Here is an 11,664-nt window from a genome sequence, read left to right as displayed (position 1 = left end):
CCTCTTTCCCTCGTCTATTCCCTCTTTCTGTCACTCATTCTTTCTTTCTCTCTTTTACTCTTCTCTCCCTCTTCTGACAGCTGGTGGTGCTCGTGATGCCCGTGACGTCAAGCGGCTACAACGTGTCGGGGATTCCGGTCGACTTCGACTGCGGTGACATCGGCGACACCATGAGTCTCATCTGCAAGACTTTCCCGACGGCCAGACCTTACTCGCGAGGTGCGCGGGGAGTGGGGGTGGGGGTGGGTGGGGAGGGGAAGGGATGAATGGGAGAGAGAGGGTGGGGGGAGGGTGGGTGGGGGAGGGTGGAAGAGGGATGGAGAGGGGTTGGTGGATTTGTGGTTGTGTTGGGTATTGTGGAGGGTGGGGGTGCGGGGGTGGGGGAGGGTGGGAGAGGGATGGAGGGGGGTAGGTGGATTTGTGGTTGTGTGAGTATTGTGGGTATTGTGGGGGTTGGGGTGGGTGGGGGAGGGAGAGATGGAGGGAGGTTGGTGGATTTGTGGCTGTGTGGGTATTGTGTGTGTGTGGGGAGGGGGGGGGGTAGTGTATGGGTTTGGGTGTGGGTGGGTGGGTGTAGGGCAGGGGGTGGGGGTGAGGGGGGATTTGTTTCTGGGCATTCAATGGATTGGCTTTATGTGGGTTTGTGCGGATGTGTATTTTTGTTGTGTGTGTGCGGGGGAAGGGGGGGGTAGGTTTATATGTATGCGTGTGCCTTTTTGAGTAAGTGAGGGATTATGTGTGTGTGTTTGGGGGGCGGGGGGATTATGTATGTGTCTGTGTAGATTTGTGTGAGTGTGGTTTTGTTTGACTGTGTGTGGATGTAAGGGTTATTATCGTGTGCGTGTTTATTTCTTAAGAGTGTTTGTAAAGTGGTGTATGTGGATTTATTTGATGTGATGTAGTAGATTGTGTTTGAGTGTGGATGTGGAGTATGGATGTCTTTGTGTGGATATGGGTTTTATTTTTATTTTTTTGTTAGTGTGAATGGATGTGGACTTTTAAGTGTATGTATGAGTTTGTATATTTGACCCAAAAGATACAAATCCACACTCCAGTCTGAAACTTAATTTTTTTTTCTGTCGGTCACAACACACCATAATGAATTCTCTTTCCCCTTTAGTGTCAAGGTCAGCTGGGTCTGATGTCCTCGGGCAGGACGCGAGAGCAGGTCAGACCACGCCCCTTGACCTGTTCCCTCAACAGCACCGCTTCCACCCTCGAGCCCTGAATCTGGAAGGGACAAAGGAAAGGGTTAGTCGATCAACTGATATTAGCTATTCAACGTCACTGAATTAGTAATGAGATCATAAGATATGCTTTCACGGATCATCCCGTACTGACACAAAGCCAGTGCAATGAGAGTACATTATCATAAGTCTTTGATAAAACTAGGTATCCCAAACTAACAATTCTAGTTTTGATAATACAGTTTTTGTTTAATGATTTCATTTTTAAGTCTCTATTGATCTTGCCTGGATGCATACCATTTCAAATGTTGTCATTTCTTATCCATTACCGTCAATACGTAGGTATCTTACCTCGTACTTCTGACAGTTGTAAATCAGATCTAATATTTAGTTCACTGTGTATTACTAAATAATTTCCTGATATCACATTACTCGATAACCCCACGCGATTTAAGCAGATTAGAGTCTTGTTGCAATGAAAACAACACAAATGACCGACAACCCTACAGGACATGATGAAAGACATCCTGATGAGTCCCGAAGCCGCACACGCTCTCGTGAGGACAGCCGGAAGCCGTGCAAAGAGATCCTACAACGTGCACGACGAGTGTTGCAACCACGTGAGCCAGCGCATGTGTGTGGCGGAGGAGATTCTGGAGTACTGCCAGGACCCGGTACCTTAGTCTGCGTGGTCACTTTTCTTCCGCATATGTTGCTCGTTTTCATTTTGCAATCACCTTTTTTTGCTAAAGCTTGCAAATATACAGTATACACATAGTTCTTTCCTATAACTTTCATATGCACTCTTTTTTGTTTACATGTAACTATAAGTGTGAATACATGTTCTCGAATTCCCATATACGTTCACCATTGTTCCAAAAGACGACATTATATTCGTATCCATTCGATAACTAATTACTTACGTGAACATTAGCATATCTAGATTCGATCTCTTTTGCTTTGAAATATATTCTCCATCGTGAATTGAGTTAAGAGAGAGAGAGAGAGAGAGAGAGAGAGAGAGAGAGAGAGAGAGAGAGAGAGAGAGAGAGAGAGAGAGAGAGGGTAGATAAATGATCTCTTCAGTGAAATCGGATATTAGTTAAGTCATTGATAAAATTTCTCCCTTCTGTTTTCCCAGTACTTCTAAACCTTGAACCTGACCTATGGCTCTCCTAACCTCTCTCAGTGGAGTCGTCAGTGGTCCATGGCCTACCCAACCTCCTTACAACAGTCTCCAGTGACCTGGTCTTATGGCCTCTCCAACCTCTCCACTGAATCTCCAATGACCTGACCTCAATCCACGGGTTCCCCCTTCTTTAGGTCAACGTTTTGCTGACCTGACTTAACCCGTGGGTTTTGTAACCTTTCTACGACAAATTCCTCAACCTGGCATTCCAACTTCCTTTAGATCCAACTTCTACTCAGTAATAACACATTGACTCTTTCAATAATGCCTGCCAGAAAATCCCAGAAATAATGAAACTTTTCAGTGGCAGTGTTCGAGAAATATTCCAATTCCTGACCTATACTTTCCCAGAGCTAAGTACATTCAGAACAGATTTATTCCGAGCAGAGTCTGTAATTTTTTTAACGCCTAACATTTATTTCTCTGCTCTCTTTCTCTTTAAAATAAATGAAGAAGGTAATCCTGTTTCTTTATTTTTCTCCATTATCCTACCCTCATCACACCTTCTTATCTCTTGTACTTCCCGCTCCCACATCCTATCTCCTTCTATGTCTTCATCCTGTAACTCATTCAGATTTACTTCCTTCCTCTCTAGTCTCTCTCTTTCGAGGCCCTTTTCTCTCTCTTCCACACACCTTTCCATACCCTATCACTCCAGAGTTTAATCCTATTTCCTCGTTAAAACAACAATCCTCACGTGTCCTCTGCCCTTCCCCCAGACAATCCTGTCCCTGTTGTATTGTCCCTCATACTGTACCTTTCCTCTCAGCCAACCAATCGGCGCCATCTGGCTATCGTAATGTAAATCCTTCCCTATCGATTGATAAGCTCCCTTGTCTCCAATCATGCTAACAGGCGACCTCGTTGAAACCTGCATTATCTCTACTTTTTTTTAAAACAAAAAAGAGGTTTCTGTCCACTCGGCTGAAAAAAAACAGGCGTTTCTTTCCATTCTGTTACGAAATAGATTTTTTCCTTCTGTTAAGAAATATAGGTCTCTTTCCACTCTGCAATGACATAAATATATATAACTTTTTCAATCTGTTAAGAAATATAGGCTATTTCCCACTCTCCAAAGAAATCTATAAATATATACACATCTTTCATTCTGTTAGGAAATACAGGTTTCTATGTCCCTTCCCAATAATAAAACAGACTTTTCACTTCCTATTTCTTTCGAGTCTATTCCCCTCTTCCCGTCCTATTGACACTCCCTTCAACCCTTTCCCCGTTATCGTTCCTTTTATTATGTGCGATCCTTCCCTGTTTGTGATTAAGATCAATTGCAATATGTATTCCCATAGTCTTTTTTTAATTATCGGATGCAGCAAAAAAAGTAAAAAACAAAAACAAAAACATAAAAAAAAACAAGGATACTCTTTACACAGATCACCAGTATAACCATCATGTTGTTGAACAGAAACTATATGGAAACTGCAAATGAAAGAGAAAGAGTGATAACTGATCGTGTCACAAGACCAGGTTGTATGATCGGACGAAATAAGTAAATGTTTGGAAGGGAAGAGATAAATGAATGGAGAGAAATATATATATCGTTCAGACGACTCGAGTGAATGAGCAAATGAATTTAAAAAAGTTTAGATGAAGCAAGTGAATGTACAATAAATGAAAAGCAACAACTCCAAATGAAACAAGTAAATGTACAATGAAGGAAAAATAATTTTGAACTGAAACCAATGAAGTGTAAAAAAAAAAAAAAAAAAAAAAAAAAGAATTTTTCATATGACGCAAATTCCTGACCGTCCCGAGTTCTGCATAAATTTAGAAAAGCGATGAATAACAATAATACAAAAGAGAGATGAAAGAATCATCACTTTATTCACGAGCGTCATCTTCAACTCAACAAAAGCCACGAAACAAAGACATGGAAGATCTAAAAGTCAAGTATTTTCTTTTCCTTTCTTAAAATCTTCCTTTCGCTGTCCGGAAGATTTCTAACTCATTCCCATGAATACTAGTTGATTATGAAATACTATAAAAACAAAACAACTTGATAATTCAAAGTTAGAAAGCCAGAAGTAATAACTCTTACTTTTTTATGGTTGCAGATTTTATAACCTTCGGTATATTTTGGGAAGACGTTCGTGGTAACATGAATAAGTAATGTGTATCAGAGTGAATTCGTAATTAAAGAGTCTTACCTGTATCTGACCTTTGTAAAACAATAAAGGCATTCCAAAATCGAGAAATATGAATCCTTAACCTCTGGCCGAAAGATATTGTGTTGACAATGACTTCCTGTGTAAATATTCAATGTTTGCTTCCACTCGTCGGATCATTGCACGGCGTAGGAGGAGGAGGCGGAGGAGGGGGAGGAGGAGGAGGGAGAGGAGGAGGAGGAGGAGGGAGAGGAGGAGGAAGAGGAGGAGGAGGAGGAGGAGGAGGAGGAGGAGGGGAAGGAGGAGGGGAAGGAGGAGGGGAAGGAGGAGGGGAAGGAGGAGGAGGAGGGGAAGGGGGAGGAGGAGGAGGAGGAGGAGGAGGAGGAGGAGGAGGAGGAGGAGGAGGAGGAGAGGAGGAGGAGGAGGGAGAGGAGGAGGAGGAGGAGGAGGAGAGGAGGAGGAGGAGGAGGAGGAGAGGAGGAGGAGGAGGAGGAGGAGGAGGAGGAGGAGGAGGAGGAGGAGGAAGAGGAAGGGGAAGAGGAGGAGGAGGAGGAGGAGCAGCAGCAGCAGCAGCAGCAGCGGTAGGAGGAGGTGAAGCAGGAGGAGGAGGAAGAGGAAGAGGAGGAGAGGAGGTGGAGGGAGAGGAAGAGGAAGATGAGGAGGAGGGAGGGGAGGTGGAGGGAGAGGAGGAGTAGGAGCGGGATGAGGAGGGAGAGGAGGAGGAAGAGGAAGAGGAGGAGAAGTAGAAGAAGAAGGAATAGGAGGAGGAGAATAATAATAATGATAATGATGATGGTAATTATGGTGATAATAATGATATAATAATGAGAATGATAATAATAATAATGATAATCATAATAATAATAAAAGTAATAATAACAATAATAATGAGAATGATAATAATAATAATAATAATAATAATATTTATAATGATAACAATAAAAATGATAATGGTAAAAAAATAATAACAATGATGATAATAATAATAATAATAATAATTAGGAAGAGGAGGAGGAGGAGGAAGAGGAAGAGGCGGTAGAAGAAGAAAAAGAAGAAGAAGAAAGAGTAGTAGTAGTAGTAGTAGGAGGCGGTGTTAAAGGAGGAGGAAGAGGAAAATAAAAAGAATCTGGAAGAGGAGAAAGAAGTTGTGGAAGAATAGGAAGAAGAGGAAGAATAACATGAAGAGCTTCCTTCATGAGGCTGAAATATTCTTCATTCACACTCACTACGGATGGCATGACAGGCAGAGGGAGCTCTGATTCCAAAGCTGTAGGTACGGGTACAACAAATATATCTTCTTCTTTGCCTTTCGGGTTATCCATGTATCAGGGTTCGCCACAGCACGTCATCTTTCTCCATCTCTTTCTATCTTGTGTGTCCTCCGCAGCACCTACTTGCATCATATCTTCTCTGATGTTGTCCATAAAACGCCTTTTCGGTCTGCCTTTACGTCTCTTTCCTGGTGGTGCCATCTGCAGCATTCTTCGGGCAACGAAGTTCTCTTCCCTTCTCTTCACGTGCCCAAACCATCTCAGTCTACACTCTCTTAACTTCTCCCCAAGCCTTCTTGTAGCTAGCATGTCCCTCACTGTCTCATTCCTTATTCTGTTTTTCCGTGTGGGACCCAGAGTGAATCTTAACATTCGCATCTCTGCCACCTCCATCTTTACTTTGTTACTGGCACTGTCTCCATGCCATATAACATTACTGGTCTTACACACGTCTTATAGATTTCCCCCTTCACTCCTATTGGCATGTTCCTGTCACACAAAATTCCCGTCACTTTTCTCCACCCATTCCAGCTTGCCTGCACTCTCCTTTTAACTTCAGTATTGCTAGATCCTTCACAGTCAACTGTTGAACCCAGATACTTAAATTCACTCACTTTCTTGATCTCTTTCCCTTGCTTTTTAACTCTGCCATCTCCTTCCTTCTCATTTACACAGAGATACTCTGTCTTCCTTCTGCTGACTTTCATGCCACGCCTCTCCAGTACATGTCTCCATCTTTCCAGATCTTCCTCTACTTCTTCTCTTATTTCGCTACATAGCACAACGTCGTCTACAAACATCATAGACCACGGCGCTTCTTTCCTAAGCCCCTCAGTTAGCTTATCTATGATAACAGCAAACAAGAATGGGCTCAGGGCTGACCCCTGGTGTAATCCAACTTCCACCTTAAACCCTTCTGTGGTACCCACTGCACTTCTCACTGCTGTCATACACTCATTATACATATCTTGCACCACCCTTACATACACTTCTGGTATCGATGACTCCCGCATGCAGTGCCACAGTTCTTCTCTTGGTACTCTATCATATGCCTTCTCCATATCAATAAACACACAATCCAGTTGCTTTTGTCCCTCTCTGTACTTCTCCATCAACATTCGCAGTGCAAAGATGGCATCTGTGGTACTTCTCCCTGGCATAAAACCAAACTGTTCATCACAGATTCTGCAGCAGCTCCTTAGCCTTGTGTCTATCCCCCTTTACCACAACTTCATTGTATGATGCCCCGGTAGTTACCAAAATCCTGCGAGTCTCCTTTGTTCTTGTAAATGGGTATCAATGCGCTCTTTCTCCACTCATCTGGCATTCTCTCTCCTGCAAGGATTTTGTTGAATAGGGATGTTAAGTATCCAACCCTGCTTCTTCTAGGCTTATCCATACTTTTATAGGAATGTTATCTGGTCCTAAAGCTTTGCCAACCTTCATCTTCTTCAGGGCCTTGTTTACCTTGTCCTGTGTTATTCCTGCAACCATTACCTCTGCCATCACCCCATTTTCCTCTCTCATTTCCCTGGGGTTTTCAACATTCACCAGGCCTTCAAAGTAGTCTTTCCATCTCTCTATCCTCAGCGTCCTTTATCAGCCTGATTTGTTGTACGTCCTTTGCTGCTCTATCCCTCTGCTTTGCCACTCTGTACACCATGTTTTCCTCTCCTTCGTATCCAGCTTCTCATATATCTCACTCGCTCCTTTCTTTGCTTTCGCTACTGCCATCTTTGCTTTGTTGTTTACTTCCTTGTACAAAAACTTGCTTCTCAGATATATATATATATATATATATATATATATATATATATATATATATATATATAAAATATAAATATATATATATATATTTTTTTTTTTTTTTATTTTTTTTTTTTTTTTTTTTTTTTTTTATTTCTTTTTTTGTGCCATTCTTTCCATGCTTCTTTCTTTCTTGCAATAGCTTCCTGTACTTCTTCGTTCCACCACCATGTTTCTTTTTTTTCTTTTTTATATATTTATTTGTTCACGCACACACATACACACACACACACACACACACACACGTGTGTGTGTGTGTGTGCACATGTGCGACTGTGCGTATGTCTATGAGATGGATATATAGCAAAGATAACTCCTTGGCCATGTCAGATATCAAACAAACATGCTATCCCGAAAATATCCATAAGTTCTTCATACTTTCAGTTGTGATTAAGCCCACTACGTGATTCTTCGTGAAGACCGGAACGCACCCCGACGCAACACTTATCAGCAGAGACATTTCTTTAAGCCGAGATATGAAAGAACCGACAGAAACGTGGAGGGGATTCACGACATATGGTGTTTTCTTATCTCCGTTTCGTAGACCTTTATGAAAATAGATTTCACATCCACGTCCCAAAGGCTGGTATTTTCTTTTGATTTCTTAAGTCTGTTAGTTTTAAAGCAACATCCATAGAAGTATAAAAAACTTTTTTTTCTGATTATGTATCTCTCTGTGGCACGATATACAAGGAGTGTATCTTTAACGTATCGAGGTATGCTTGGCTTTAGATGTCTTCTTCTAAATGTCGCTCTCTCTCTCGTCCTCTCTCTCTCATCTCTCCTCCTCTCATCTCTCTCCCCCCCACTCCCCTCTTCTCCTTCTCTCCGCACCGTTCTCAACTCCTACCTCTCCTCTCTCTCCCAGACGATCTCCTCCTCTCTCCTCTCCCTCCTTCTCCTTCCCACCCTTCTCACTCAACCTCGCTCTCTCTCTACTTCTCCCCCTCTCCTCTCTCGCTCTCGCACTCTCTCTCATCTCTCGCATCTCTCTCTTCCTTCTCTCTCCCTCTTCTCCCCTCCCCCCCCCCGTCCCCCCCCCTCCTCGTCCAGCTCTCTCCTCTACTCACTCTCTCGCTGTGTCGCCTCTTGTACCCGCTCTCTCGGGTGCTCTCTCTCTCGTCGCTCTCTCTCCTCTCTCTCGTCACTCAACGCTCTCGCATCTCGTCTCTTCTTCGGTCTATCTGTCTCGGGTGCTGAGGGGGGGTGGGGGGTCGAGCGGGGCGGGGGTCATCACAGATAGGTCACAGTCGAGGTCGTGAACACTATAGGCGAGGGGGGGGGGGGGGGGGGGGGGGGGTGGGGGGTGGGGGGGGGGGGTTGGGGGGGCATACGTAGAGTCTTCTGTGCGGTGGGCGAGGCTGGCGTTATCGGGGGGGGGGGGAGCAATAGACCGGAGGGACACACTAGTGCACCCTCGCACCTAGCCGCGCTCTCCTCCGCTCCCACTCGCCCTCTCTCGCTCTCTCGCTCTCTTTCGCGGGCCTGTCGGCGGGGTGGTCTGCCCCCCCCCCCCCCCCCCCTCGCGCTCTCTATCTCCCGCTCTCCCCTCTCGATCGCTCCATCCCTATCTCTCCCTCTCATCTCTCTCTCCTCTCCTCTCTCTATAATTTATATAGATATATATATTAATATATTATAACTATAATAGAGATATATACCAAGTATATATGTCACATATAATTATTATATATATATATATAAATAATACTTTTATTATTATAATATATTAAATAATAATATATATTATAGATATATATATATATATAAACATATATATTTTACATTCATTATCTCTCTCGCTCTCTCTCTCTCTCTCTCTCTCGTCTCTCACTATAATATATAAATTAAAAAATAATATATATAAATATATATTTATTTATATATATTATATATATATATATATAAGTAAGATAATAGATAATATAGTTATAGAGATATATATGAATATATAATACATGTATCTAGGCATATATTATAGATATATATATATATATATATATATATATATATATAGATAATATATACATATAATATATATATATATAGATAATATATATATATATATATTTATATATATTTTCCATATATATTTTCAAACATCCATATATAGATTTATTGATATATATATATATACAGAAATATATATATAGATATATATATATTATATCAATATCTATCTATCTATCTACTCTATGTATAGAACATTATCAAAGATATAAATATATAATATATATATATATATATATATATATATATATATATCCACATATATATACACACAACACACAGAATATGCATGTAAATATGTGTCATATATATATATATATAAATATATAATATATATATATATATATCTATATAATATATACATATATTATATACTACACCTATACAATATATATAATATAATATCTATATATATATATATATATATATATATATATATATGTCTATATTTATATATCTATTATATATATATTATGTATATAAATATATAATATGTAAATAAATGCATATCATATATATATATACTATATATCTATATCAAAATATATATCTACATCTATATATGGATAATATCTAAAATATATATATATATCTAATATAAATATAAATATATAACATACATATTATATCTAAATATAGTCTATATATAATATATGATATATATATATATATAATTAATATATATATTTAATTATATATATCTTTATATATCTCTCTATATAATAAAAATATTTGAATCTATATGTATATTATATATATTATATTATAATAAATAAATAAAATATATATACTAACCGAACATTTATATATATAGATATTGATATTAAAGAATATACATCGGTTATTTATATATATAGTATATGATATATATAATAATCTATATATATATATATAAAATATATCTATATATAGATATATATATTATAATATATATATATACAACAAGTTCAATAAAAAGTGAGCCCATTTCAAGAATGATCACTTTATTGAACTTGTTCGTTATGCGTCCTCGAATAAACGTTTTCTCTTTGAGGGAGAATTTTATAAGCAGACTACGGTATCCGCGAGGGGTATAGTCTAAGCCTAAAGTCCGGTCCTTGCAATTTATAATACATGGGAAATTGTTTTCGAGACGGAACTCCCTTCCGCCATTCTCTCCCCCCCGGCTCGATTTGGGTTATGTACGTTAGGAGAGTGTTCTAAAAAAAAAAAAAAAAAAAAACATGTGCCTGTAGAACCGTCGATTTCGACGATTTTTTACGTAGTCTAACAACTCTGCTCGTACCATAAATTTCAAAGTAGAATGGGAAAAATGCTGGAAAATTACCCTTTCTAGATATAAGTTGCATATTTCTACGTATTTAAAGTTTTCCAGTTTACCCGGAAACCCACACATGGTGGCTAATATCTTCATTTTTTTCTCTTATCATCCTTGCCATTTAAGAAATCAGTAGCCTCGTCTATGTTTCTTAGAGCAAAGGCATGTAATGAGTTTATATTGATAGAGAACTTACAATCAGTATGCGTCTTTTAAGATCTTGGCTACCCTAATTTTTCTTAGAAACAAAAGCGCATACATTGCGAGATCCAAAATTTAATTCCGCAACAAAGTCACACTTAATGAGCGGTCCGATAAAATAACTTACACTCGTTTGTCCGTTTAATCAGTCACCAATACAAGCGTCAGTTACTTAAAAAAGTGGACATCGATATAGTGTTCACTTATCCTAACCACGTTGTGTAAATTCTTTATGATTATACACAATGCGTCCCAACGCACTCTTGGCACTTTCTTTCGGGCATTGACCGCTATTCCTTTGCAAGGAATGTCTCCGAAGTTCTAACATAGTGCGAAAACGGTAGAGAAGTTGGAAAAGGAGGAAAGGAAACATGAACGCGATGTCAGGTACGCAAGGAATCAAATGCTGTTTCGTTCACATGCGTGATGGCCTGTCATAAAATTTAATTTGGAATTATGTTCAGGTTAATTCAACAAAGCGTCTAATAGCGTATGAAAGGAAAGATGCTGGATCCTCTCTGTGAATTAAAAAAATTCCCAATATTAATTTGATGCTGGTCTC

At 39.7% G+C, this 11,664-nt stretch overlaps 1 protein-coding gene across 1 annotated transcript; it reads left to right on the top strand.

The window, feature by feature from the left end:
- Positions 1-80: 80 nt before the first annotated feature.
- On the top strand, positions 81-3,744 carry LOC122258480 (androgenic gland hormone; the record flags this gene model as incomplete). The annotated part of the gene is given in 3 exon segments (XM_086556305.1): positions 81-219; positions 1,121-1,251; positions 1,697-3,744. Coding segments are annotated over 3 exon segments (444 nt in total), but the record flags the coding sequence as incomplete, so codon positions are not given.
- Between the last annotated feature and the right edge of the window lie 7,920 nt (positions 3,745-11,664).

Source organism: Penaeus japonicus, unplaced genomic scaffold (genome assembly GCF_977035675.1).
Source record: "Penaeus japonicus unplaced genomic scaffold, GWHDUDI00000001_assembly GWHDUDI00000032, whole genome shotgun sequence".
In the NCBI taxonomy this organism is placed as follows: Eukaryota; Metazoa; Arthropoda; class Malacostraca; order Decapoda; family Penaeidae; genus Penaeus; species Penaeus japonicus.
The sequence above is the reverse complement of the archived record's forward strand: the minus strand, read 5'-3'. Positions and strand labels throughout refer to the sequence as shown.